The following is a 27,583-nucleotide window of genomic DNA, read 5'->3' as shown; positions in this document are numbered from 1 at the left end:
TATACCATGAAATTGTTTTAACGGAACTAAATATTTATTCTGTGATTTAACTGGAACGGACAATGGCTACACCCCAGACGCTTTACCTGACATGATATCCTAAAAACATTAACATTAAAAACCTAAGGTGTTATTAATTGAGGAAGACAATGAAGAAGATGCCTTTGAAGGTTGCCCTATTGGATAATATCTGTTATAAAATTACATATCATCAGACAAAAATGATGCTTGGAATTAAAAATCAGATGCACAATAGGACTTTAAAGATTGTAAAACGACGTTGATGAATGACTATCTATAAATCCTGAGGTTGTTAGAGCAATTGAGAATCATAATTAAATATGATGGATAAGAAATCTGTTCCTAACCTAAATCGTTCTAGTCCTACTACTAATGAGATGGAATGTATCAATGTATTCGTCTGAAGAAAGAACATTCTGTTTTCATACCTTTTTGGATTCTTTACACTAGTAGCTTAACGTCAATAAGGTATCTCAACAACAAGCAAAGGTAAGTGCACAGTGGGGATGTCAAAGAGAGTACTCGGAACAGAAACCGTGACTGCACTTTTCGACATATTTCTGTAAACAGTTGACCGAATTAAAATTGCTTACATCGATTATAAAAGTTGTACACGTCATTGATAAAGAAAGTCATTGACGTCATTGATAGAGAAAGTTGTTGACGTCATTTACAGAGAAAGCTGTTGACGTCATTTATAGAGAAAGCTGTAAACGCCATTCATAGAGAACGTTGTTGACGTCATTCATAAAGAAAGTTGTTGACGTCATTCATAGAGAAAGTTGTAAATCATTGATTGAGAATAAATTGAAAAAAAAAAAAACCCCAGGTAGTTATAGAGAAAGTTGAAGGTATCTTTCCAAGAAGACGTTGTGAAAATAATTCATGGAGAAATTTATTTCTTACATTTCTTCTTCAAGTATGTCTGCGCACGAATATCTGGATTGTCAAAATTAATTAATCAAGAGATACTCACCTGAATTGAACGTGTTTTGTTACTTTCGTTCATTCATAGCGCTTAGATGTCAATTACTGGTTAAAAGAATTACCAAGTAATTTCAATTTTCTGGCTCTAGTCTTAAACTAATTCAATCCACTTAAATAGTGGTCTTGGTTCCTCGGATCGATAAAGTGCAATATTTGAGCCCTTTTTGCTATCCTAAACAGAGTAGTCAGTGCCGTCAATTTCCTCACCGTAACACTTCTACGATCGAATTACCCAAATATTCATCTAATCCCAATCTGGCATAACGAGAGGGAAGACTAAAGATTCAAGACGAATTACTCACCATAAGACAAAATATTTACAATATTCAAATAAATACGGGGCTATTATTATCTGAGAATATCGTTAAGTTCCTAGTCTGACATAAACATTTTTTTAGAAATTAAGCGCAGCCAAATTACGCAACGACCGCGGGTTATCAAATCCTAGAATTTCTTCTCTGTAGTTTCCGAGACAGCGGGTTAGTATTTTTAGCTGAACCTATTTGATGTTTCAATACTTTTATCTGTTTGTTTCTAGCCCCCCGCTGTTTTGATGGCTCACGGAACAGGTCTATCAAACTCAGAGGTAAAAATGTAGTTTGTTCAAATCAAAAACGGCTAGCTCCATTACCTGCAGTTTTGACCTTATCATTAGAATTACGTGTCTTCTTTACCGATTCCGCCCGTCTTACATGGTTATCTCAATGAGAAATCGCCAATTTCTGTATGATCTCTATTATATAACATCTTCGTTTTAAATTTGAGAAGCTAGTGGAAATATTATAGCAATTTAATCAAAAGTGTTGATAATGGACGATGCACTTAGAATTAATCATTTCTTCGCTATTGTAAGAATGAGTGTATGCAGGTGTCGGATATAAAAATATTTAGAAATAGCTGATTAATATTGCGTTACTATAAAGTGCAAAGTGTTAATTGAAATTTAAAGTTTGCTTTAGCGAGTGTGTGTTCTCCTTTATTTCGATGTCAAATTTAGACCTACCGCCTTGCAGGAATTGAGAGTACCCCGAAGACTACAGTACATGCAGGGATATACTTTTACTTTATTGATGTGTTTGTAAGTCAGTCTCTGGATGTAGTCGACAAGATGGAAATACGATCTGTAAAAATAGCCTCAATATATAGAGTTTTCAAGCACAATACACAAGAACGATATCAATGATACATGTACATTGTTTTATTTATTTTCTATTACATCAAAAAAAACCTTTGTGACAAAATCTAAACCCAATTATTATTATATCTATTCAATTTTCATTACTGTAATATTTATTTTTACAAATTATAATAATGATCGATCTTGATGCGTCTGCAGTTGTTAACGATGTGCGTATGAATCTTGATAAACATAGCTCACCCATTTTAACAGCTGGGCATTCCAACATAAATCAAAGTGGAAATGCAAAAATAAAAAAAATAAAAAATTTCAATTTTGAAATTACACGAGGATCTGAACGGAAATGCTTCATGCCGGGATGTTATTAATGAGGCGCGGTGGCGGAGTATACCGGTGTACGTGTTATATTCATGAGGCGTGGTGGCGGAGTATACCGGTGTACGTGTTATTCATGAGGCGCGGTGGCGGAGTATACCGGTGTACATGTTATTCATGAGGCGCGGTGGCGGAGTATACCGGTGTACATGTTATTCATGAGGCGTGGTGGCGGAGTATACCGGTGTACATGTTATTCATGAGGCGCGGTGGCGGAGTATACCGGTGTACATGTTATTCATGAGGCGCGGTGGCGGAGTATACCGGTGTAAATATTATTCATGAGTCGCCATGGCGGAGTATACCGGTGTACATGTTATTCATGAGGCGCGGTGGCGGAGTATACCGGTGTACATAATATTCATGAGGCGAGGTGGCGGAGTATACCGGTGTACATGTTATTCATGAGTCGCGGTGGCGGAGTATACCGGTGTACGTGTTATTCATGAGTCGCGGTGGCGGAGTATACCGGTGTACGTGTTATTCATGAGGCGCGGTGGCGGAGTATACCGGTGTACGTGTTATTCATGAGGCGCGGTGGCGGAGTATACCGGTGTACGTGTTATTCATGAGGCGCGGTGGCGGAGTATACCGGTGTACATGTTATTCATGAGGCGCGGTGGCGGAGTATACCGTGTACGTGTTATTCATGAGGCGCGGTGGCGGAGTATACCGGTGTACGTGTTATTCATGAGTCGCGGTGGCAGAGTATACTGGTGTACATGTTATTCATGAGGCGCGGTGGCGGAGTATACTGGTGTACATGTTATTCATGAGGCGCGGTGGCGGAGTATACCGGTGTACATGTTATTCATGAGGCGCGGTGGCGGAGTATGCCGGTGTACATGTTATTCTTGAGGCGCGGTGGCGGCGTATACCGGTGTACATGTTATTCATGAGGCGCGGTGGCGGAGTATACCGGTGTACATAATATTCATGAGGCGAGGTGGCGGAGTATACCGGTGTACATGTTATTCATGAGGTGTGGTGGCGGAGTATACCGGTGTACATGTTATTCATGAGGCGCGGTGGCGGAGTATACCGGTGAACATGCTATTCATGAGGCGCGGTGGCGGAGTATATCGGTGTACATGTTATTCATGAGGCGCGGTGACGGAGTATACCGGTGTAAATATTATTCATGAGTCGCGGTGGCGGAGTATACCGGTGTGCGTGTTATTCATGAGGCGCCATGGCGGAGTATACCGGTGTACATGTTATTCATGAGGCGCGGTGGCGGAGTATACCGGTGTACATGTTATTCATGAGGCGCGGTGTCGGAGTATACCGGTGTAAAGTGTTGGAGTTCATTAAAAAATGAATTCATTTCTCAAGTGGCAAATGATAAAGAGAAGACAATTTAATTCTGAAAGGAAAATTCGGAGGAGAACAGCAAATTTTCTTTTAATACCACCTGTTACAGAATTTATATTTCATGACTTGATATTTTCTACATGTTCTAGCTGTCTTTTTCAAAAAAGATTCTATATTACTGATTTCATTTTTATATCTATGGCGTACTTGTTTGAAAAAAGAAAATGTGTCGATGTCATTTAGAAAAACGAAGAAGACTGGTATACTCTCTTTAATGCTTAAAGAAACATTTCAAGTATTAATTGCGGGACTACAAAATGCAGAAAATATCAAGCCAGTTTGACTTAAACGGAATCTTACGATACAAAAAATACTTTAACGTCTTTTAAGATCCTTTAACACCTATAGAGTGAAAATGTGAAGATAACAAATCTCATAATTCCTATAAAGAATACGAAATTAAGAGTAGGAGAAATACGGACCCCTGGAGACATCAGAGATGGGATCAGGTGTCTTGGAGGAGTAAGCATCCCCTGTAGACCTATCACCAGACGTGAGCGCTATATCTTGATCTTATGGTGTCCGGATAGGGCCATTTGCAAAAACGTGAATGCACGTTAGTCACAACACGCCGTCACGCCAACAAGCAACGCGTTCTCACGCCAACAAGCAACGCGCCTTCGCGCAGACAAGCAACGCGCCTTCGCACCGTCACACCAACAAGCAACACACCTTCGCGCCGTCACACCAACAAGCAACACACCTTCGCGCCGTCACGCCAACAAGCAACACGCCTTCGCGTCGTGTTGCTTGTTGGCGTGACGGTGCGTTGCTTGTCTGCGCGTTGCTTGTTGGCGTGAGATCGCGAAGGCACGTTGCTTATCTGAACGAAGGCGCGTTGCTTGTTGGCGTGAGAGCGCAAATGCGCGTTTCTTCTCTGCACGAAGGCGCGTTGCTTGTTGGCGTAAGAGCGCGAAGGCGCGTTGCTTGTTGGCGTGACGGCGTATTGTGACTAACGAGCAGTCACGCTTTTGCAAATGGCCCTATCCGGACACCATATGATTAGGTAAACGAGTCATATTTCAACATCATCGATCTATTCAGACCGTTTTATCAGTTTATCATTTGTAAAATGCTTACGTTTAAGTTATGTAGTCCTAATCACACGAGTTTCTCCAGCATTCTAGTCAACTCCCTAGAGGTGATTTCACAATTAAATCACAACTTTGAGACAGGCTTCTGACAAATAAGTTGATGTTACAGGGGTTTAAAGTCAACACTTCGCAAATTTATGCTCGTCATAATGATCAATTTTGTAAATGCTGTCTGGCGTGTTTAATTGTAATTGATGCGTCATCTATACATGCTGGTTTTGACTACGGATAACTCTGTTTACCTGATAAAGGTGTAGGGCTCACGGCCGTTGTGTACAGGGGACGTTTACTCCTACAAGGCACCTGATCCCACCTATGGTATGTTCAGGTGTCAATCTCATAACTCCTATAAGGAATACAAAACTAAGAGTTGGGCAAACACGGATCCCTGGACATACCAGACGTTGGATCAGTTGCCTAGGAGGAGTGAATGTCCCCTATCCACCGGTCACACCCATACTGAGTCCCAGATCTTGATAAGGTAAACGAAGTAGATCAGCGTGTTAAGAACGACCTAACAATATGAAACACATCAGACAGCATTTGACCCAATGATAGGTTGTATTGGCAAACTATATCGTTATAACGACCAGAGAATTTGCGAAATGTTGACTTTAAAAGAGACTGAAGAAACCCATGTAACATCAACGTGTTTGTCAGTAACGTGCCTCCATTTAAAAACTGACCATACACAGAACAAGCTCTTACGTATTGAATCATTTGAGAGGCATATACACCATATGGAGGTGATAATGGACTATTGCTACATGGCCGGGATGAGGCCTCATGAATCACCCCTTTTGCCATAAAGTTGAGTTGTTCATTTGCTATGAACCGGATAAACTGAAGTCACCCCTTTTGTCATAAAGTTGAGTTGTTCATTTGCTATGAACCGGATAAACTGAAGTCACCCCTTTTGTCATAAAGCTGAGTTGTTCATTTGCTATGAACTGGATAATCTGAAGTCACCCCTTTTGTCATAAAGTTGAGTTGTTAGTTTGCTATGAACATCTATGTTCAGGTTTACAGCGACTGGCGACAAATATGTGATGACGTCATATTCCGCGTAACTGTCCTTGGTTTTACATGTATGACATTCGTCATTTGGTTGTATTTTTTGTTTGGAATTACTTTATATTCAAATCAGATAACTTATAATTCCGGGAAACAGAAAAAGTAAACTTCATAAGAATCCATTTCGTAAATAGACGTTATTTTAGCGATCTCAGCAAGCTTTAATGATTAAGACAGAGAAAATTCGAGCCAACACATCCATCCAATAAATTTTCATCGTCGAGAAAAACTCTCCATAATCCTAACGACGGTCCTTTTTGATTTCGCAAAGTAACATCTCGTTGACGTGAGATTTTGGACTTACGTGGATCACAACAATTCCATTCTAGACTTGTGATCCCCTGTACAATACAGTGGGTGATTTTGGGTCTAATGTGTAACGAAGTATTGTATCGATCATATACAAAAATGTGTCGTTACGGTCAGGTCTACATCGTTTGACGTCATGATACAAATGATAAACGAAGGAACTCTTTTTTGTGCAACAGGGAATACAAACCTTTGGCTCTTCTGTATCTATGAATAACAATCGCTGACGTCGAATTTCGACTCTTGGTGACAGCCTTTGGATTGGTTTAGCATGGTATACGCTCACATGGTGAAAATCAACCGCACTACTCTGCTTACTAAGAAATAAATTTTACTTATATTTATGAAAAGATACAGCAGTAAGCTTGGCATCAAATGATCAGCTGGATTAATCAGAGGCATTGAAATGAGTCTCAGTGTATTGTTACCGATGAAAAGGGGTCGGTGGGGGTAGATAGTGAGTTTAATATGATGATTTAGATAAATTGAGTAGACTACATTTATTTACATTATGCGAAAACTGAAACATATAGTATAAATGATTAGGATTATCTACTACATGATATGGATCTAATTTGCTCTATGAAAAGCATATCAATACTGTATGGGCATGCATACAATTTAAGGATGTCGCCACTTTGCTATCAAATAAACATTACAGGGTAAGAAATATTTATATATCCTATAGTGCAAACTTCAATACACTAAAGCGATTTGTGCGTTTTGTTTTAAAATAAACATGTATAATCCCTTGGCAGAAACTATTTCAGACGCGCATGTAGAAGGGGGTGGGGTGGTCAAATCCTCCCACCCCGAGCTTGGTAGAAGTTAATTGCGTGGACCCTGAGGTCCAAGCAGGAAGTATATACAGTGTAAGCGAGGTTAAACCGGATGCTGTGGAGAAGTTAGCTTGCGAATGCACAATTAATTTCGCCGGAGCTAATCGGAAAATCTATCGGCCTTTTCCGTCAAGTCGCGAATAAACGAGGTTTTTTCTTCTCGACTTGACAGAAAAAAAGAACGATGTTTCTGAACCTCGATGAGACGACCTTTATTTATAGATTGTAACCTATCTAACAAGGTAACACGTGACCGCTCGCAAAAGAAGGGGGGATGCACAAGTACATATTTATCGAAATCAACAATTGTCAAGGAAATTTAAAGCAAAGCTCTTTATAGTTTATGAAGAACAGGTTTTAGTGAACATTTTTAATACTACATGATTAATCAATGCTATAAAATCTAATTAATTCTTTGTGTACGTAGTTACACGACAACATATTCACCTAAGCAGCGCTCACCAAAGGAAGTAATCTTAATATATTGTTGTTCACATCTTAAAATGGACATTTATGAAGTTGCACTAAGCTTTTGAAATGAAAAACATTCAAGCCTGTGAGCATCAAAACATTTTATTGCCAGATATATATCATTGGATTAAGGTGTGGAACTTAAAAAAGTTATTATCTAGACCCAATATTGCCCCTGTTGAATTTGGACTTTAGGGTCCAGATCAAATACAAGGATGACTCTTGACTCTGAGGTTACAACACATTTTATATCCATAAGCCTATACATCAGAACAGCTACAGCAATAAGACTTTTTAAAAATCTGTTTTCAAATACATCTTTACTTCAACCTACAATATTAAGTTTCTGTTACAAAGACATGCCTATGGTCCATGTATTGCAGTCCTTTTAGAAGAACAGCAACTTGAACATATAATTGCTTTAATGGTAGCACCGTCAATATATCATTTCATTCGAAATGTCGGATTGAATGCCCGGAATTTCATGTTGACTTGGTACAACTTCTGAATCATTAGCCTCTGTTCAATAATTTCAGAATCAAAATAAAGAAATGTACTTTAGTAAACAAATATTTAACACCAAATCTTTCGCAAATATTATTACACTGGCCAAACTTGAATTCACTCTAGTGGGGTGTTAGAATGTTGAAACTTGTCAAATCTTTAGAACTACTTTGTGTACCAAGACATTATGGGAAGTTCTGGTCCATGGTCTTTTAACAGCTACCTTAAAAATAATCAGATCAAAAATCCCGTTCTTTAAATCTTTCGTTGACTGTTTTTATCAAAGGTGGAGTGTTTGCGAGAGAGTAATTAGGTATATTTTTGGAATATCATATTATCACTCCTTTTCATAACTTTTTTTCTACCGGGTTTTGCGGCTTTTAAAACCAGTATACAACAGAAATTTCCCGTCGCCAAGGACGCTGTTTTAGAACGGAAAAGTAACACACACCAAGTAAATATATAGAGACATTGTACCCGTGGCTCTTAATGTTTTGGTGTTTAAAATGTTTAGCTGAAAAGTTTGTATTTGTAAATTACGAGTGCTAATAGTATTGTAAAAACTGATCTACAACACACTACAGTATGTAAACCTCCAAAACGGGAATAAAAGAAACTGAACAGAAACGCACAATTTAAAGAGTAATGTTCAAATAAAGTTTTTAAAATCTTCACAGCTTATTGTTGCCAAACTCATAATAATATTCTGAATCTGACTCGACGGGAGAATGAGAATTTGATCGTTCCTTTTAAGTTTTTACTAAGGATTAATTTAAATATACCCAACAAAACTGAAATTGTGACGTCACAGTCTTTGTGTTAAATTGACCATCGCAAAGAACGATATTTCCCCTCTTTTCCATATAGATTATTTGTTTTACTGTGAGATCGTATGAGGAGTTCGTGAGTATTATCTATTAAGACATCATTAGAACGTCTGCCTTGAGCTATCTCTGTTAGTAACGCTGCTTCTTGCAGGAAAAACAAGAGCCTACGGAGAAAATGGCGGACACCTCACTCTCTGTTTCGTATCAATAGGTACCATCCCGTGTACAGACACACGCAGAACACAGTGAAGAAGAGCCAAATTCTGGAGATGAGGTAGACATCACACCATGTTGCGGTTCAAAATGTAAGTATTTTTACTTTTGACGGGATGGTGGAATATCTTAAACTAATACACTTGGTATAAAAGCATGAACTATGTAAGCAGTTATATTCTACGTCTGAGTATACATCACTGTGTATGCTATTTGTCTTTTTTAAACAAATGATGAATGTGCATGTGTATTATGTAAAACATCGGGGCATCAAACCACGCCATCTCGTAAGACATTTGATGAGGGTGGCCACTCGTCAACATCATCTAAACGAAATTCACAGAAACAGGCAATGAGGATTTCATACTCTATTGTAAGGTGATCTATATCTATCACTGTATAAAGTTTCCATTATATACTCATGTTTTAATGAATAAAAACAGAACTATCGTCATTGTGAATTTTCTATTGAAAAAAAGTGTAATGAAACTCCTATTGAAATAGGTAAATATTTTTTAAAAAAAAAACAACAACTAAGGAATACGGTGACTATTTAAACTCTCTGTATATGAATTAGAATTGAATTCAGGTATATTCTTTTGATTTCATTTAATAACTTATCGATGACTCAATGTAAAGATATTTAAATCCGGTTGCATAACGTCCTTTCAGTATTATTCCTTATATAAAAGATTATAGATTAAAGAGCATGAATGACCTAGAATGAATGACCTAGAAGACACAAACTTGATTTTTGTGAATGTAGTTAATATCTCTGTGTATATTAAATGATATCACAAATAGCAAATAGGCACTGGTCATTACAGCACGGGTGGGGAACAGACACCGGTCATTCAATTCAATTTCATATTTACATTTCTATAAATGATAACCATTTCCCCATCAATGTGAGCAATGGTTCTCGATAGATATAGTACGACGATTTTAACAGATGGGAATATCATGACAGTAATCAAAGTAGAATGCAAATATAAGAAAGAAATTTCAATTTTGAAAATACACAAGGGTATGAACAGCAACTCCTCACACCGGCGTACTTTTTCATGAAGCAATAATGCGCTTTAAGAAGTATGCTGGCTTAAAGCATCGCTGTATCTTCAAAATTAAAACTAATTTCTTAGTCATTCATACTACACACACTCGACTTAGCAAAAACATCATTTAATTGACTCTTCACCCTACTTTTGTTTTATTCACACAACGTCAGAATAAAGCTGTAACTCTTGTATACCTCTCCATGAAAGAAATCATAAAATATCAACTATATAGATATATTCAGCGTGTGTTTATCTCTCGTCAGAAACAGATCGGGTATTGTAATGATAAGATAACTAAATAATTCACAATGTGAGACCTTTATAATACCTCTTGGCATTTTACCTGATGCATGGTATTTTTTATGAGAGGTGGGGAGATATGGGCGATATGTAGGTATGATTGAATACATTACAGGAAATTGGCCTAGATGGTTTTGAGAAGTAAATAATACACACAAATGATAATTATAATTACTATACATTCATGTATCTAAATAAAGTATTAGAAAAATCGTTCTCACTCATATTTAGATATTAAGGAAATTTGTTCTAAACTTTACCGTAAGCTTTCATTTACCCCCACCCCCTCTCCTTCACCCTTCCTTCTCTCCTTCACCCTTCCTCCTCTTCTTCGCCCCTTCCTCTTCTTCAAGATCCGGTCTGTCTACCCCCACCTCTTGACATGCGCTAATTTTTCTCATGTCAGGAATGTGTTCACACAGATACCTTGTGTCAGTATCAGTAACATATCATTTGTGTACAACACCGAAATAAAAAGAGAGATAACTTAATTTATATTTCAAAAAACAAACAGGTGAAGAACTTGATGTCGAGATGTATGATGACGAGTTTCGTTGTGAAAAGTAATGGTATCCTGGCTACAAATAAAAGATGAACAGTGTATAAGTAGTGATTGAGTAAGGAACGGGTCAAATTCCAAATATAAGGATGTCTGAATCATTTCATTATATATCTTGATTCATTCAATATACATCCATCTATTTATCTTTTAAGGGATGCAGCATGAAAATGATTGCCAAAAATAAAATCACGTCATTATATGCTTTAATAAATGACAATGGTTCTATACAGTCTTGTAAATATCTTGGTTACTAAATCAGAAAAGACATCAAGTTCTACACTATAGCATTAAATAAACAAAATCAGCAATGAAATGGATGTTGGGCAAAATATTATACATGTATTTACTAGTCATTTACCATACGTTTTACATGTAAATTTGCGAGAATCCTCGCGAAATGTAAAAGATTCGCTTTATCTATCTATCTATCTATCGCTAAATATATAAATATAGATCTTGACATTCTCTCAACCTGATGTTGAACCATGATTTCGCCAAATTGAATACTCACGACATAAAAGCTTTTCTGTAAGAACTTTGTGATCATAATGGGTTTTTTGAGGACTTTACCTAGCTACGCTTAAATTCTGAGCTGGAAATAGATGTTGTCTTAAAACAAAGATTAGAAATAAAGTGTAATGGATATCAAGATAACGTATTGTAATATATTTTCCGTAAGCTAAACCGTAAGTTTCACAACAAAATGGAATATATTCTTTAGGTGATAACAATTTAACTCGTACGTAAACATTTTCCTGAAGTAGTGTCGATTTTGTTGGATATTGATAAAGTTGTTTTGATATTTATACTTTTATAAGATGAACATCTGCACAAGCCCGTACATCACAATATACAAATAAATAAATATTGCATGTAGTTGAGGGTAATCGACAACGTGCAATATTTGTTTTTTTATATTGAATGTTATATAAACAACAAAGCAGAAAGACTTCATTCTGTATTTTATCTATATTGTTGTAAACATGTAAAAACAACATTAAAGTCTACATGGTGATTTATTGATTACATATTGTTTAACGTCCCTCTCGAGAATATTTCACTCATGGAAACGGCACCATTGCCGGTGGGTGAAGGGCTGCAAAATTTAGGCCTATGCTCGGCGCTTACAGCCTTTGAGCAGGGAGGGATCTTTGTCGTGCCACACCCGCTGTGACACGGGGCCTCTATTTTTGTGGTCTCGTCCGTAGAACCGCCCCATTTAGTCGCCTTTTACGACAAGCAAAGGGTACTGAAGACCTATTTTAACCCGGATCCCCACGGTAATCAACATGGTGAAATTATTCAAACTTGGACAAGTTTGAAATGGTAAATTCTGTAATATCCAACAAATCACAGTTAACTTTTAGGGATACATGTACTTATCACACTTTGTTCATGTTAGCTCAAACGACGTCGTCTGACAATCTACAGCGAACCGTACGAGCATAAATTTGACGCATGTGATAAGCTTTATGTCACCAGTTATCAAGTAATGTTACCCGTTGCTAGATACTATCACCATGTAGCGCGTGCTCTCTGTTTTCAGAGATACGTTATATTTTTTTCAACTGTTTCTTGACCAATCAGATTCGAGTATTTTACATGAACGTGTAATAATAGATAACATTACATCGCAGTGACTGGATTCGAGATACTATTCTCTTTTTCTTTGCTATGCAGAGTAGTTTATCGAAATAAAGTAGATATTTAGATATTTGAAAAGCTTTACGATCATTACAAATCAAGTAAAATTCTATTGAAAAATTGAGACTTAGATGAAGAGTGAGATCGTGTTTACAAGTCTTTTGACTTCGGAACCTCAGGTTTCATGTCAATGTAGACGTTGCCATGTTAACGCCTTCCGTGACATGATGCGGTCGTGATCGTCATGTACAGGTCATAGGTCAAATATGTGGTACATGATACCCCTGTATGAGAAAAATGGTTATCAAATGAGACGTTAAAACGAGTGAGATGTACAAATTATATTCATTTAAAGTCTAATTTACTTAAATAAAGGTATATGTGCCGTATTAATCGAATAAAAATACGATTTGTTTTAGCAATATAAGTTATATATTATCCTGAGGACAGTATATTAGTGATCACGTGACGTCGCAACCTAAATTTAGAAAGTGAACAAGTAATGTGAAGTAGGCTGTTGGCGGGGAATATTCAGCGATAAAAAGACGTTAAGACGGGGGTAGAGAGAACCACTTTGAGCAATGAGCGTGTGAAGGGGAGCTAACAAAATTATGTTTAACATAAAAGGAAACCCTTCTCCCAAGTAATGTTTCTAATAATACTTTCCCGGCGCCATCAATCCTTTATGCATATGCATTAGAAAATCATTCATTTTGACCTTGCATTGAATAAAACACTAATCAATGACTTGTCTAAATTCTCAGTTATCATTGTTTTACATAGTCTATCATACTGACAAAATTTTGGTCTGATTTCCAACATCGAAAAAATACTGTTCAATAGGTCACATATACCTATAGATATCTAACAGTAGTACAGTACATTATACAAGTTTTTCGTACCTTAGATTACGTGCAAACCTTATGGATCCTTAGTCTAGCTTTAAGTGAATGAATTTAAGATTCCATTATAGTGAACATTAGATTTACAATGTGTACTAGATGACGATATAATTCATCGGTCGCGTTTTGAACTCTACAATGGGAGGTGTAGCGACTAGTTTTTTTTTTTTTTAATATTTGACCATAACAACGGCCTCTCACCTCTGGTCGGCGCGGGTTCAAATCCCGCTCGCGCCGGTAAGTGAGAAAATTTCCCAGTTTACTTTCGGAAGGTCGGTGGTCTCTTCCCAGGTACATTATATCTGGGTTCTCTCTTCCACCAATAAAAACTGGGCGCCACCAGATAACGGAAAAATTGTTGAGTGTAGCGGAAAACAGCAAAACAATTGACCATAACAAATCAACTTATGGCAAACGGGAAGACTTCTCCATCGTCAACTTACCATATTTTAAATATTTGGGTTTAAACAATAATATTAACAAGTCAAGACAAGACTTTAGTTTTGAATGGTAGTTTTGATTTCCATATAGTGGGTACATTTTCTTCACTGGTTTTTGCGCATTACTTCTCAAAACAGAGGGCGAGCTTCCTTATTTGAAGTTGTTTTAAAACAAACTGTTATACTGTGCTATTTGTTCATAAACAGCCAATAATATTCTTCTGACTGGTTGCAGTAGCTCAGTGGTAGAGCGTTCGCTACGTAACTGGTAGATCCTGAGTTCGAGCCCCGCTCGTGTCATGGCCGCGTCAAACCTGAGGCGAATACATAGGTAGTGATTGCGCTTTCGTTAAACGCTCGGCATTTAAAAGTGAGAATCACGGGTATTTTGGATATGACCTTACAAATGGAGGCAGGCGTTGGCACGATAAAGAACCCTCACTGCTACGGCTCTGAGCGCTAAGCATAGGTCTAAATTTGTGGTACTTCACGTTCAGCTGGTGACGTCTCAATATAAGTGAAAAATTATCGACGGGGCGTAAAATCAATCAATCAATCAATCAATACTCTTCTTTTACCCTGTTCTTAGTTGATGATCAACAAAAGGACATGACATCGGTTTGTTCTACTTTGTTCGTTGTTGATAACAGAAGACCATGATATCATAACAAAACAACAACAAAAAAAGAAAAAAAAAGTAAACCATCAAAATATCATGGTATTTCACATGTTTCAGCTTGTCTATTGTTGATGGCCAACAGAAAACCAAAATAATTTCTGTTTCCCTTGACCTTTTGAATACCAGCAAGTGACCATTATAACACTTTTCTTTGCATAACCTTTTTCTTCCCTAGTCCAGTAGAGATCAGGGTTAAATAGGTGCTCAGTACCCCATATTTGTTGGACTACGAGGCGACTAAATGGGGCGGTCCTTTGGATGAGACCACAGAAACCAAGGCCCCGTGTCACAGCAGGTGTAGCACGATAAAGATACCCCTTCTCAATGGTCATAACCGCCGAGCATAGGACTAAATTTTGCAGCCCTTCACCGGCAGTGGTGATGTCTCCATATGAGTAAAAGATTCTCGTGAGGGATGTTAAACAATATACATTCAATCAATCTTTTCTTTGCTGCAGACCAACAACAGAGTATCTTTCTTATCATGCCATGCAGGTGTGGCACGATAAAGGTCCCCTTTTACTCAAAGACCGTAAGCGCCGAGCATAGGTCTAAATTTTACAGCCCTTCACCAGCAATGGAGACGTTTTCATATGAGTGAAAAATTCTCGAGAAGGACGTTAAGCAATACACAATCAATCAATCACATCATGCTGACTTTGAGAACCAACAGAAGACCTTCATAATCTCAAATGTCAACCTCGTTCGTTGTTACATGTTAACAACATATGGGTATATTGACCTTTTATCTTACCTTATTCTTTGTCTAACTGCGCCTTTACTGGGTATACTGGACAGTGCAGTTATATCTCGGCGACAATGGAAACACAGAAGTGAAACTTACCCAAAGTAAAGTATCTGCAAAGTTCGACTTCCAATACAGTGCTTCTCTATGGTAAATTCATCACAGGCGTATGCATAACATGTGCTCGGTCATCTTCTAGCTGGGGTTTGCAGTGGACCTGTCGAAAATGCACTAAACACAGTGATATTCGTGTGCAACATGAAGGGTAAATAATGCAACGAATGGAATCGTTTGACATGTGATGGAAATACCACAACATAGGGGAAAAGCAAAGGACCAATGAAAAGCATAGGTTACGTTAGACGATATATGAACTATAAGCTTATTGGGTTGGTCGACATATGTAAGAATTTTCTTTTTCATGTCGGTAGCACGTCTAGCCAAATATTTATCGTTTCCGTGCAATAACCATATTAATGTTAAATTTAAAAGTCTATTGGATGAGTAATGAATATTAGAAAATGCTCACTATTGAAATCTGATTCAATTAGGAGGATTCATTTCTAAATGTGGTGGCCATGAGCTGGCGTGTCTTTGTGTAGGCGCTTTCTTCTCTCTTCATCCTCTGCAAGCAGTAGGGACAATAAGATGGGGTCAGGGATCATTTGGAGTTGTATTGACATCCCAAAGTGCGACAATTAAAGATTTAATCACAACATAAACTTATTCGAAAACCCAATTTTAGGGCCATGAACACCTTTTTGTAAGATACGTTTTTGTATTGCCAACAATCTTTCTCAATTGAGTCAGGCATTAGCGAGAATTATACAAGATGTCATGACAGCAATTTCATATTTACCTTCATAATTAATATCCATCAGTCCGTGTTTGTGTACACTCCACTTACGATAACGATTAAGTGCAGTGTTTTTCTTTGTTATACTGCACCATAATCAAGCGTTAAGACATGCATATTGTACCCAGGTTTGCTGCTTACGGTGCACGAGGGCTGCACTATCATCACAACGTCACTTGCTCATAAACTAAGTAAATGCTACCCCATTTCAATAGCGACACGAAATAAAAATTGGACCGTGGTGTATGCGGCATAAACAGGAAGTGGTTTTGTGACGGCAGTGACAGTCCGTTGTCGTTCCGTTCTGGCAACTCTTGTGACTGTTTATGAAGTTTTTGACGTTAATGAAAAGTGATTATAACCCCGTGATATCGATATGGCATTCGTATTGTTTAGGCAGGACATGTAAGTACTCTTATTTTTTGCCGTATATATCAAATTACTTTACTGAAGGATATCAGGGCATGGTCATTGCTTTGTTCTTTTCTTCTTTTGTTTTACTGTTTTGTTTTTTCATTGTTTTGCTCAATACCATTTTGCTACTTATTTGCAATAAAGAACTAAATTAAAACAAAGGATGCAACAGACAGGAAATAATAGCAAGAACAATGCCATTACTGCGCGTTACTATGATACTCTAATTAATAATTAGAATTTAGTTAAGAAATTCTTTACTATTCCATTAAAATGAAACGACTTTCCTCGCGTACCAATCTACAAAGATGTAAAACCTTGAGGGTATTCTAACGGCCATCTTTTACTGTCATCCAATCAATCGGACGAGACCGCAAAAACCGAGTTCCCGTGTCACAGCATGTGTGGTACTATGCATATCCCTCTCTGCTCTAAGGCCGTAAGTGCCGAGCATAGGCCTAAATTTTGTATCCCTTCTCCGGCAATGGCGATGTCTTTATATGAGTGAAAGATTATCGAGAGGGACGTTGAACAATATACAATCAACCAAATGAAATTCATCTATCTATGTGCATTTAATTAGTACCCAATTAATCATGACAATGGCCTATGCTATCAAGAACTTCAAATTCAAAACAGTTTCATACATGTCAAACACAATACATATTGAATAACCAACTTAGGGACATTATTCAGAAATATGATTTTTGTTGAATGAAACATGTAAGATAACGAACGGTGATCAATCTCATAAATCCTATAAAGAATTCAATATAAAATTAAGAGACGGGCAAACACTGGCCCTTGGACATACCAGAGGTGGGATCAAGTGCTTAGAAAACGACGTCTGTCATTCGAGAAAAACATACACTGTACCATGCTCATAAAGTTCAACGCTAGTTTCAAATTACTAATGAATGAACAAAATGAAATATATGAGAATGTGTGTAAAATTCTGGATCAAATTGATTACAAGATATGGAGATCAAATGTTACCTCTTTCAGACCAATATTTCATGCATTCATTCTAAATTATAACATGTTCATACGTTACCTTAAGGCCTGGTCCCACTGGCCTTTAGGAAGATTTGCGTATGAATTGCGCACAAAATTGGTTTATATTCGCTAAACATCCGCAATATTCGTGTAACATGCTTGTATGAGTCGGCCGACATCCGCACACGTCCGCAATTATCCGCAGAGGCACATTTTTCCGTTCCCAGGATTTTTGAGTTAAAAAATGTGCCCATCACGTCCACATCACGAACTAAAATAATTTGTAGCGAATGTATACAGACTGCCCACAAATAATGCGTTTGTATTACGTCTGCTTTGCATCTGATTTGCGAACAATTTGCGAATGCATAAGAAATACTTCACGTAAACCCAAATTTCTATATAAAGTGACAGAAATCGACATATTTGCCAGTCATTTACCAGTTGTATCATGGGAGAGCATCCGCAATCGCATTCGCTTTTTATTCGTGAAATATCCGCTTTTATTCGTCATATATTCGCTATACATTATTAATATATCCGTAATTCATACTAAGAAATTTGTCATTTTTGGCCAATTTTGTTGCGGACGACAACGAACGCCCGAAATTTGTATACTCAATTCATGCGCAATTAATACTCTCCCCAGTGGGACCGGACCTTTAGGAGGATGTCTTTAGACACACTGCTCGTGTCAATTTGTACGATACTAGGTTTTCAATCAGTCTCTTTTCTCGGGTTCCAATTCCAAATTCCAGTCATATGTATTTTTTCTGGAAAATCCTATACAGATATATCTTACTCGCTACAGCCAATGGTAGTTGCTATTTTAATTGTACTTGGAATTCGAGTTCAGTAAATTTTGAAAGGATTCGGTACATCTTCATATTTGTTTTCTTGATTTCTTGGTACTGCTTTTTAACGAATCTATAACTACATCTGTATCTGGAGGACTTGAGCATTCAGGCACAATTTATGCAATAATCTCATATTAGGATTGTTCACTAAATTCATTCTCTTTCAGCTTTCTTCTTTTACATCCTGTCCTGTCAGTTCATGTAGATAAACATCTTCCCCAGAAACTCCACAACTATTGACGATGATGTAAAAAAAAAAACCCAAACCAAAATGCATTCATTTGGTACTGTTTGAAATGTTTAGCTTTCTGTATGCTTCATGGTCTTCACGTTACTCGTGAACACTCAGGTACATTTGTAACGAAGTGATGAAAATAGTCCATCTTTGTTGACGAAATCGGAAATTGTACACCATCTCCATATTCGTGATGGACAACATAAATGGAGACTGTACATCTTCCGAGGACTGTACACCTTATTCGCTCTAATTTACGACAACTGAAAACGGAATATATACGTCATCTCCGCGCTTCTGATACCCGAAAAAAAAATGTAAGAACACCTCCACACTGAGTCTTACATTTGTTAACTTTTTTCTTTCTTTGACAAAAATGAACTGGAATTTCTTTTTGTTTCCTAGTGTGCGACTCCCTAGTAATGCAAGTTACTATCGTCTGAATTGAAAGAAACCGTAGTATTAATCATGTGTATGCTAATCATTATAGTGCATGCCTCAACTTTTATAGTACATGCCCTAACCTTTAAACCGGCTTTATTGGTTTTGAACTTTTGTAAGCACTTTATCATAAGCAAATAACCAAACTAGTTCTCTAAAAGTGCAAATTGTGTAAGACGTTGCAAATGAAATATGACCAGACCATGCAAGGTCTTTAAACAGAAATTCCTTGAAATCGTCTCCAATTATGGTGGTTGTATCTTTTGTGATTGGTCAATGTTTTGTGATGAACACAAGCGTAAATATATATATATAGAGAGAGAGAGAGAGAGAGATAGAGAGAGAGAGAGAGAGAGAGAGAGAGAGAGAGAGTACTAAATATCAATAACACTGAACATCCAAAGTGGCTGATCTGAATGTAGATACGAGGTCAAATAAGGATATATAAGACACTGAAATGACCACCAGGACTAGTACCTGTACATTTCTCAGGACGGTAGAATATTTACAAGGACATTTGTAATAAAAGCAAACTATCACTAATGCTAAACTACAAATGCAGAGAGAAAACAAGAACCCCCCCCCCCCCCAAAAAAAAACAACAACAAAAAACCAAGAACGTCTGCACGTTGAAATATGGAGCAATAAAAAAGTCTTTTCTCAAAGAAAGTCAAGACTAAATTGAACTAATTAACTGTATTTTGTATACCATTAAGATAATTTGGCAGTTGGAATAAATTTTAGGTAAGTGTGGAATAAGGGAAGTAACTACAAGATAAATATTTGGCCATGTTCAAAGCATCAATTAACTCCTACAACGGTTTTTTTCTCTGTTTGATAATAACAATTTATGTATACATGGTGTACTGTGTCTGTAAATGTGGACAATAACTAGATAAATGTTGTAGATTTTCACTGAAGATATTTCGTCGCAGAGTCCGTTTCACGAGTATGATTTAAAGAACCAATAAGTTTTAATTATAACAAAGATAAATATTTATGTCTTCATCGCAATGGCATTTGTCAAATGATCCACCAAAAACAGAAGGTGTAGTGATATTAAACAGGTCTATCTTAGATAGCATCTATAATTGAATGTATCGATCAATTTTTGTCAAATCGTGGGTTGCCATCCTGTAGCGCATTATGCATTTGAGTGCTTTAAATCTTCTTTGAAAGAGGATCTATTGTGTTAAATCCCACATCATTTAAGTATTATTATCTTAACAAGTATACAATCATACGGGAATAATTGTGTATCGCCTAATTAATCTCTAAATACTGGCATTGGTCTAAGACAGGGCCGAGGAACCATTCGGCTGTGAACGTGGATTGTTATTCATGGTCGAAGTTTCTCGCCGAGATCGAACTTTGGGTTCCTCTGTAAGCAGATATCGATGGATTAAGTTTCCTACAGGAACAGAAGAGCGATGCTTTCCGGTATTGTTTTTAAATGGATGACTTTCCACGTTTAAACCATGCCTTTAGTTACTTTGTAAGTACTAAGATATTGCTTCCGTTTCTTGATTTCTAACTAACCTGACGCATTGCAGTGCCAGATGGAGAACTGTCATGGCACCATGCATTGTTTGAAGACGTTAAATGTGTTTCATGAATGATTTTCTATATACTAAAAACAGTATATAGATATAATAAATATTTCTTATGTTTAACTTGAAACAAAGTCGAATGTACTTACATCTGTTGAATATTTGTGAGTCTTGCACATGTGTAATGACGTTGATGCATATCTGTACCTTTTGTTTTCTGTCGTAAGCAACTGGGTTTTAATCATTTAATATTGAATTTCATTGTAATGGGGAGTTTTACGTTGGAAGAACATCTTACAGGTGTCTGTAATTTTGACTTAATTAAGTTACATAGCATTTAATTATTTAGTGCAACGACTTAACAAAACAGCATAATCTATTAAAAATCCAAACAAAAATTCCATATACACGTAGAAGATAGTCTAATTTGGATCGAACGAAATATAGTTTTAACCCCCGATATCTTTACCAATTGAAATGACAGCCATTCCCTCATAAGTGTGAACAATGTGGGTAGGAATCTTGATAAATATAGTACGACTATTTTACAGTTTGGAATATTCCGACAGAAATGAGAGTAAAATAAAAATGTTAAAAGAATATATTTTTGAAAATACATGAGGGTGTGCACGACAACGCTTCACGTGAGCTTACGTTTCGTGACTCGCTGTAGCGCAGTATGAAGTATGCTGTCATAACGGGACTCAGTTCGTACCGCATGGATGTTCAAAAATGAAATCAGAGACATATATAACATGTTATATACATGTATGTCTCTGATGGAATTTATTAATCATTTTTTTAGTGAATATTCCTGTGCGGTACCGGGTATTCGAGATTTGAAATATATTTATTGCGACCTTCAGTTATTTCGACTCAACTTTAATACTTGCAATATGCATGTCCAGTTTGGTGCCAATCTTTGTACATGATACATCGTATTTCGTTCTGTCTTGACTTCTGTTTAAGTAAAGACGCTGTCAGTTTTAGTGCTTTTTCTTTGTCTCATAAACACCGAGAGCGTTTGAGAACACTATTTATATATTTGAAAGACACGTACATGGCGACAAATACGTCGAAGTCGTTTTCTGTGCAATGCATATATGTACTTTTTCTAACATATGGTATATTTATAATGTAATTTTCTACAATCACAAGCATTTTCCTTTTTTAAAAAGAAAACCCAGATCATGTACAAATGAACTAATCTATTAAATTTTTTAAATGCGTTGAGGTCACTTTAGGGGCAAAACGTTATACCTGCAGTCATCTTAGTGCGTGGTTTTAGTTGTATGGGCAGATTTGACGATGCAGAAAGCAAACTAGCACCAAGTATTAACATTTCATTGGATCTCTTTCTGGGATCAGAAATAGGTGTTTTTATATTGGACCACATCTTGGGACCCGTAGTACATGTATAAACATGAAGGCATTCAGTGTGTTTACGTACATCAATTTTTGTACTTACATTTTTATTTAATTTCAATCTGGGCAGCATAATTAGTGCGGTAAATGGGCAATGTATACGTAAGTACATGTATATAATTTAGGGAATTACTATTTTCCCATTTGTTATTTGCGACCATTAATTTTGATTAAACGGTCACAAACTGAGTTTGACCGCCGACGCATTAGCAAAGCTGGTAAAATGGATGTTTGCAGTAGTTAAATCAGAATTGAAGGTCACAGATACTAAATGATAAGATAGTTATTCCCATTCTAATGCAACTGATGCATTTTGCTTGATATTTATGTCTTATTTCATTCCTTTTTGTTATAATTAAATACTGCACGAAATGTTTACGTTGGACGTCTGTTTTTGCGTCATTCTATTACGAGTCACAATGGAAAGTTTCCCATCAAACATCAGTACATTAACCAATCAAATTGAAGGTTACAAAGTAGTTGCATTAGAATTCTATATTTATAGCCTTTTTTAAATCGCACCACCCTGTAGTATGTGTTCTTTGTAAGTACGAGTATATCACTTCTGAACTAATTATTTTTTTTCCAGATTGGACCACATTTTAGGGCCTGTAGGGGTGTACCAGGGTCTACGGTCTGTTCACGATGACAACTACATAGATCGACTAAGTCACTACTACACGGTCATCTTTCTTCTGTTTATGCAAATCACTGTGGCAACCAACGAATATGTGGGGGATCCAATCCACTGCTTCTGTCCAACGGAGTTTACCGACAACGAGGTTGTTTATACCAACTACGTCTGCTGGGTGTCAAACACTTATCATATTCCATTCTCAAAGCCCATTCCTGCAAGCTATGATGTTAGGAGAAATGACGAAATAACATACTATCAATGGGTCCCACTGATTCTTCTTTTTATGGCTTTCCTTTTCAAAATGCCAAGGAATATATGGAAATATTTCGCGTACACACATTCTGGTATCGGGTTGAAAAAGATGATAGATTTGGTGAAAATGACACAGAATGACTCACCCCAGGATCGTGACAAAAAGCTTCACTCGGTGGCAAAATTCATTGATCTGTGGATGAGTAAAACATCTCACCACAGGGCAGGCTGTTTCCAAAGCCACCGCACTAAAGTTGCCACCCATTTTGAAATAGGAATTGGGCGACACTTCGGAAATTATCTGGTGTTTCTGTGTCTCTTTACTAAATGCCTTTATCTGTTGAACGCTGTTGGTCAGCTTTTCTTTTTAAATGAATTTCTGGGAAGTGATAAGTTTTATATCTACGGATATGAGGTCATTCAATCCATTCTGACAGAAAATGACTGGTCAAGAACCCAACGTTTTCCAAGGGTGACCTTGTGTGACTTCGATCTCCGGCAGATGACCAATGTACAGCGATGGAGTCTTCAATGTGTTCTTCCGGTGAATCTCTATAACGAGAAATTCTTCATCTTTCTCTGGTTCTGGATTACAATAGTGGCGGTACTTACTCTCTTTAACGTGATATACTCCATACTTCTCATAGCAGTGCCAAACAACCGCAAAAGCTTCATTAAGAAATACCTTAAATTCATTGACGCTTATGACAGCGATAATAAGGATTTATTTACGCAAAAATTAACAAAACGATTCGTGGAAAAATATCTTCGCTTAGATGGTATTTTTCTTCTGAAGGTGATCACAGCGAATACAAATACTGTCATGGCGACCGAGATAGTGCGGAAACTATTCGACATTTACCGGAAGAGACAGTTCCACATGGAAACAAATGGCGTCTCACATACAGTACATGGGTATGGGGAACCGGAACCGCGTCATCACATCACTCCCATTAAGGGAAACGTCGTGCATCTCAGTGAAGGCGACGTGCCAAAGACATATATGGAGAGTTTTGTTTGATTATTGTGTATTTTTCGTCTGTTACGTGATCATACCATAATGTACTGTAAGATCGATACACTAGATATGTATATCGTACATTTATGGTATCATAGCACGTAAAATTCTTAAAGTAATTTAATACTGCATATTGTGTAAGTTGAAGCAAAACTGTAAGGCAAGTCTTTTAACAGTGACAATATGGGAGTTCAGTGTATTGTATTGTATTGGACATTTTTGTTGACATTTATCATAACAGTGAAAATATCGTTTTTGTAATCAAACAAAACTATGTATTCCTGTTTCAAAATTTGCTTTTGTGCATGATTAAAAATCTGTCACGGTGTAGAGGCATATCTCTCATTTCTAATTACATCTCCCTGTGTCTTTACATAATAATGTTGGCAGTCAAAGAGAAAACTTCGTCGAAGGGATATATCACTTTCGAGGAAGCTCACAAAATATTGCCCAAGTTCTAATCACATTTCCTTGGACAGTGTACCAAAAATACATACGTCATTAAAAATTGAGTGCCAGTAAAATCTAGTTACGGCCGCTGCTTCATAGAGACAAAATGCATACAATCGATAGACACTCGTATGCCCGATCCTTCATTACTCAAAGGTTTTTATCAATGTTTATTGCCAGGACGCCTTGTGTACTGAAACCATAGGATACCAATAATATTGAACTTGGGAGTGATGTACGTCTTCTCGTATCGGTAGAGGGTTGGGATAATGTAACTTAATATTTAAGAGCAGACCCATTATCTTCACAAGCCTACATCAAAATGGTGATGATACCATCACATTTATAAACATATTTGATTCCTTTAGATAGATACGCATAAGATATTCGAAACCACTGTTCGTGAAGTACCAGTACTCATAAATGTCTAAAACGAATCGCAGGTGTGTTAAGCGGGAATGAAAACTATTGGTCTCTGAGTGGTCTGGTAAATTTGTCGCTAAGTATTGAACAAAAGATTATATCATTGGAGAAAACAAGACTTTATTAGTTTCTTTTCCAGAAACCTTCCAGACTTATTATATTACATAGACACGTGACAAAGTAAGAACATTTGTATATGCGCTGTTTCACTCCCAATATTTTGTAACTTGAAAAATTTACATATCTTGAATTAAGCCAGGGTCCTTACTGAACAAAATATCAAATCATTCCACAAACACATAACAGTTTAAAGGAAGAAAATTTTTCTTTTTAAATTTACTTAATGGCAGACCGAGAAGACATATTTATAAGAAAAGGAATAAATAGCATAGGAGAACATCATTTCATACTATTCATGTTCGTACCCACCTTTGCCGAAGACTTACTATATATCTGAGCCAGTTTTGTCCGGCTGTTTGCCTAACACTTTCCAACTTCAGAACACCCAGCAGGCCAATTTCAAGCAAATTTGAAACTATCATAATGGCTCTTTAGGCAAAGGTCATTCACAATTCTTAAAGTGACGGATCATTTCCCCGTCCAAGGCTAGAGTACAAGTAATAAAAGGCAGTGAAAATATTACAGGGTGTGTAGACAACCACGGAAAGAAACACGGATCAGAACAGTCAGAAAAGCTTCTAACGAACTAGTGAGGATAACAGACTGTGATTAGTCTCATATACATGTATACCACAGAGAATACCAATTTAAAAGAAGGGCAAAAACGGACCCCTCGGTCATATAAAGAAGCCACAAGCTTGTTCATTATATCCCAAGTGGGGCCAGGCGAGGGTTACAATGGGCGTTTGAAATTTTACAAAGGGATGTATAGGATAGATCAAAATTTCCCAAAAGTCGTAAGATAGAAGAAATAAAGGTGAAAATCAATATCGTAAATCCTATAAAGAATACAAAAGTCGTAAGATAGAAGAAATAAAGGTGAAAATCAATATCGTAAATCCTATAAAGAATACAAAAGTCGTAAGATAGAAGAAATAAAGGTGAAAATCAATATCGTAAATCCTATAAAGAATACAAAAGTCGTAAGATAGAAGAAATAAAGGTGAAAATCAATATCGTAAATCCTATAAAGAATACAAAAGTCGTAAGATAGAAGAAATAAAGGTGAAAATCAATATCGTAAATCCTATAAAGAATACAAAAGTCGTAAGATAGAAGAAATAAAGGTGAAAATCAATATCGTAAATCCTATAAAGAATATAAAAGTCGTAAGATAGAAGAAATAAAGGTGAAAATCAATATCGTAAATCCTATAAAGAATACAAAAGTCGTAAGATAGAAGAAATAAAGGTGAAAATCAATATCGTAAATCCTATAAAGAATACAAAAGTCGTAAGATAGAAGAAATAAAGGTGAAAATCAATATCGTAAATCCTATAAAGAATACAAACTCAAGAATACGCCAAACACGGACCCTGGATATACATGTACCAGAGAAGGTATCAGGTGGCTAGGAAAAGTAAACATCGCCTGTTGATTGGCCACACCTGCCGGCCGCTGTGAGTCCTCGATTTTGATCAGACAAACGGAGTAATGAAAGGTGAAAATAACGAACAGTGGTCAATCTCATAAATCCCACAAGCAATACAAAATAGATAGTTGGACAAACCCGGGCCCCTGGACACACCAGAGGTGGGATTAGGTGCCTAGGAGGAGTAAGCATCCCCTGTCGACCGGTCACACCTGCTATGAGCCCTATATCTTGATCAGGTAAACGGAGTTATCCGTAGTCAAAATCAGTGTGCCACGAACGATCTAACAATCGGTATGAAATACGTCAGACAGCATTTGACACAATGATAGGTTGTATTTTGCAAACTAGATCGTTATAACGACCATATACTTTGCGAAATGCTGACTTTAAACAAGTCTGTTGAAACCCCTGTACCATCAACGTGTTTGTCAGTAGCTTGCCTCGATTTAAAATCTGACCATGCGCAGAACAAGCTCTTGCGTATCGAATCAGTTGAGAGATGTAAACTCCATATGCAGGTGATAATGGAATATTACTACATAAATATGGGAAGTTGAGAACGGAGAAGCTGAAATCATTCCTCCTGTTTAGTAATATGAAGCCAAACTCAGCACGAAAAGAACAGTCTAACAATTGGTATGAAACATGCAGGACAATAGTCGACGTAACGATAGATTGTAATTGTAAATAATGTCACCATATAGTGTAGATTCAATTTTGTTTAAATCATGCCATCCGTTACAAGGATAGGAGGCAGTAGGGGTTAAGCCATCCGTAACAAGGATATGAGGCAGTAGGGGTTAAGCCCACCGTAACAATGATAGGAGGCAGTAGGGGTTAAGGCATCCGTTACAAGGATAGGAGGCAGTAGGGATTAAAGGTTTCAGTTCCATGTAGACATTTAGGAACACCACAGAA

At 37.1% G+C, this 27,583-nt stretch overlaps 1 protein-coding gene and 1 long non-coding RNA gene across 4 annotated transcripts; one reads left to right on the top strand and one right to left on the bottom strand.

The window, feature by feature from the left end:
- The first annotated feature begins 8,886 nt into the window (after positions 1–8,886).
- Positions 8,887–24,565, top strand: LOC125679263 (innexin unc-9-like). Of its 3 annotated transcripts, XM_048918364.2 has the most exons (3): positions 8,887–9,089; positions 9,225–9,318; positions 22,920–24,565. In XM_048918364.2, the coding sequence occupies exons 2-3, from the start codon at positions 9,302–9,304 to the stop codon at positions 24,238–24,240; spliced, it is 1,338 nt and encodes a 445-aa protein (XP_048774321.1). In that variant the 5' UTR covers positions 8,887–9,089; positions 9,225–9,301; the 3' UTR covers positions 24,241–24,565. The 3 variants fall into 3 exon arrangements, with proteins under 3 accessions (XP_048774321.1, XP_048774320.1, XP_048774323.1); XM_048918363.2 differs by lacking the exons at positions 8,887–9,089; positions 9,225–9,318 and adding an exon at positions 16,646–16,817; XM_048918366.2 differs by lacking the exons at positions 8,887–9,089; positions 9,225–9,318 and adding an exon at positions 20,634–20,850.
- On the bottom strand, positions 11,062–16,556 carry LOC125679266 (uncharacterized). The gene is made up of 4 exons (XR_007371761.2): positions 16,416–16,556; positions 16,086–16,181; positions 15,656–15,773; positions 11,062–11,162 (listed from the first exon to the last, which is right to left on the bottom strand). It is a non-coding gene; the product is annotated as an uncharacterized LOC125679266 (long non-coding RNA).
- Positions 24,566–27,583: the final 3,018 nt, after the last annotated feature.

Source organism: Ostrea edulis, chromosome 2 (genome assembly GCF_947568905.1).
Source record: "Ostrea edulis chromosome 2, xbOstEdul1.1, whole genome shotgun sequence".
Classification (NCBI taxonomy): domain Eukaryota; kingdom Metazoa; phylum Mollusca; class Bivalvia; order Ostreida; family Ostreidae; genus Ostrea; species Ostrea edulis.
Note: the sequence above shows the minus strand (reverse complement) of the source record. Positions and strands in the feature narration are given on the sequence as shown.

Excerpts from the sequence above, each read along its gene's own strand:
- LOC125679263 (XM_048918363.2), top strand. The coding sequence starts at position 16,789 with ATGGCATTCGTATTGTTTAGGCAGGACAT. Across the intron at positions 16,818-22,919 it reads GTATTGTTTAGGCAGGACAT|ATTGGACCACATTTTAGGGC; the intron begins GTAAGTACTCTT and ends TTTTTTTTCCAG.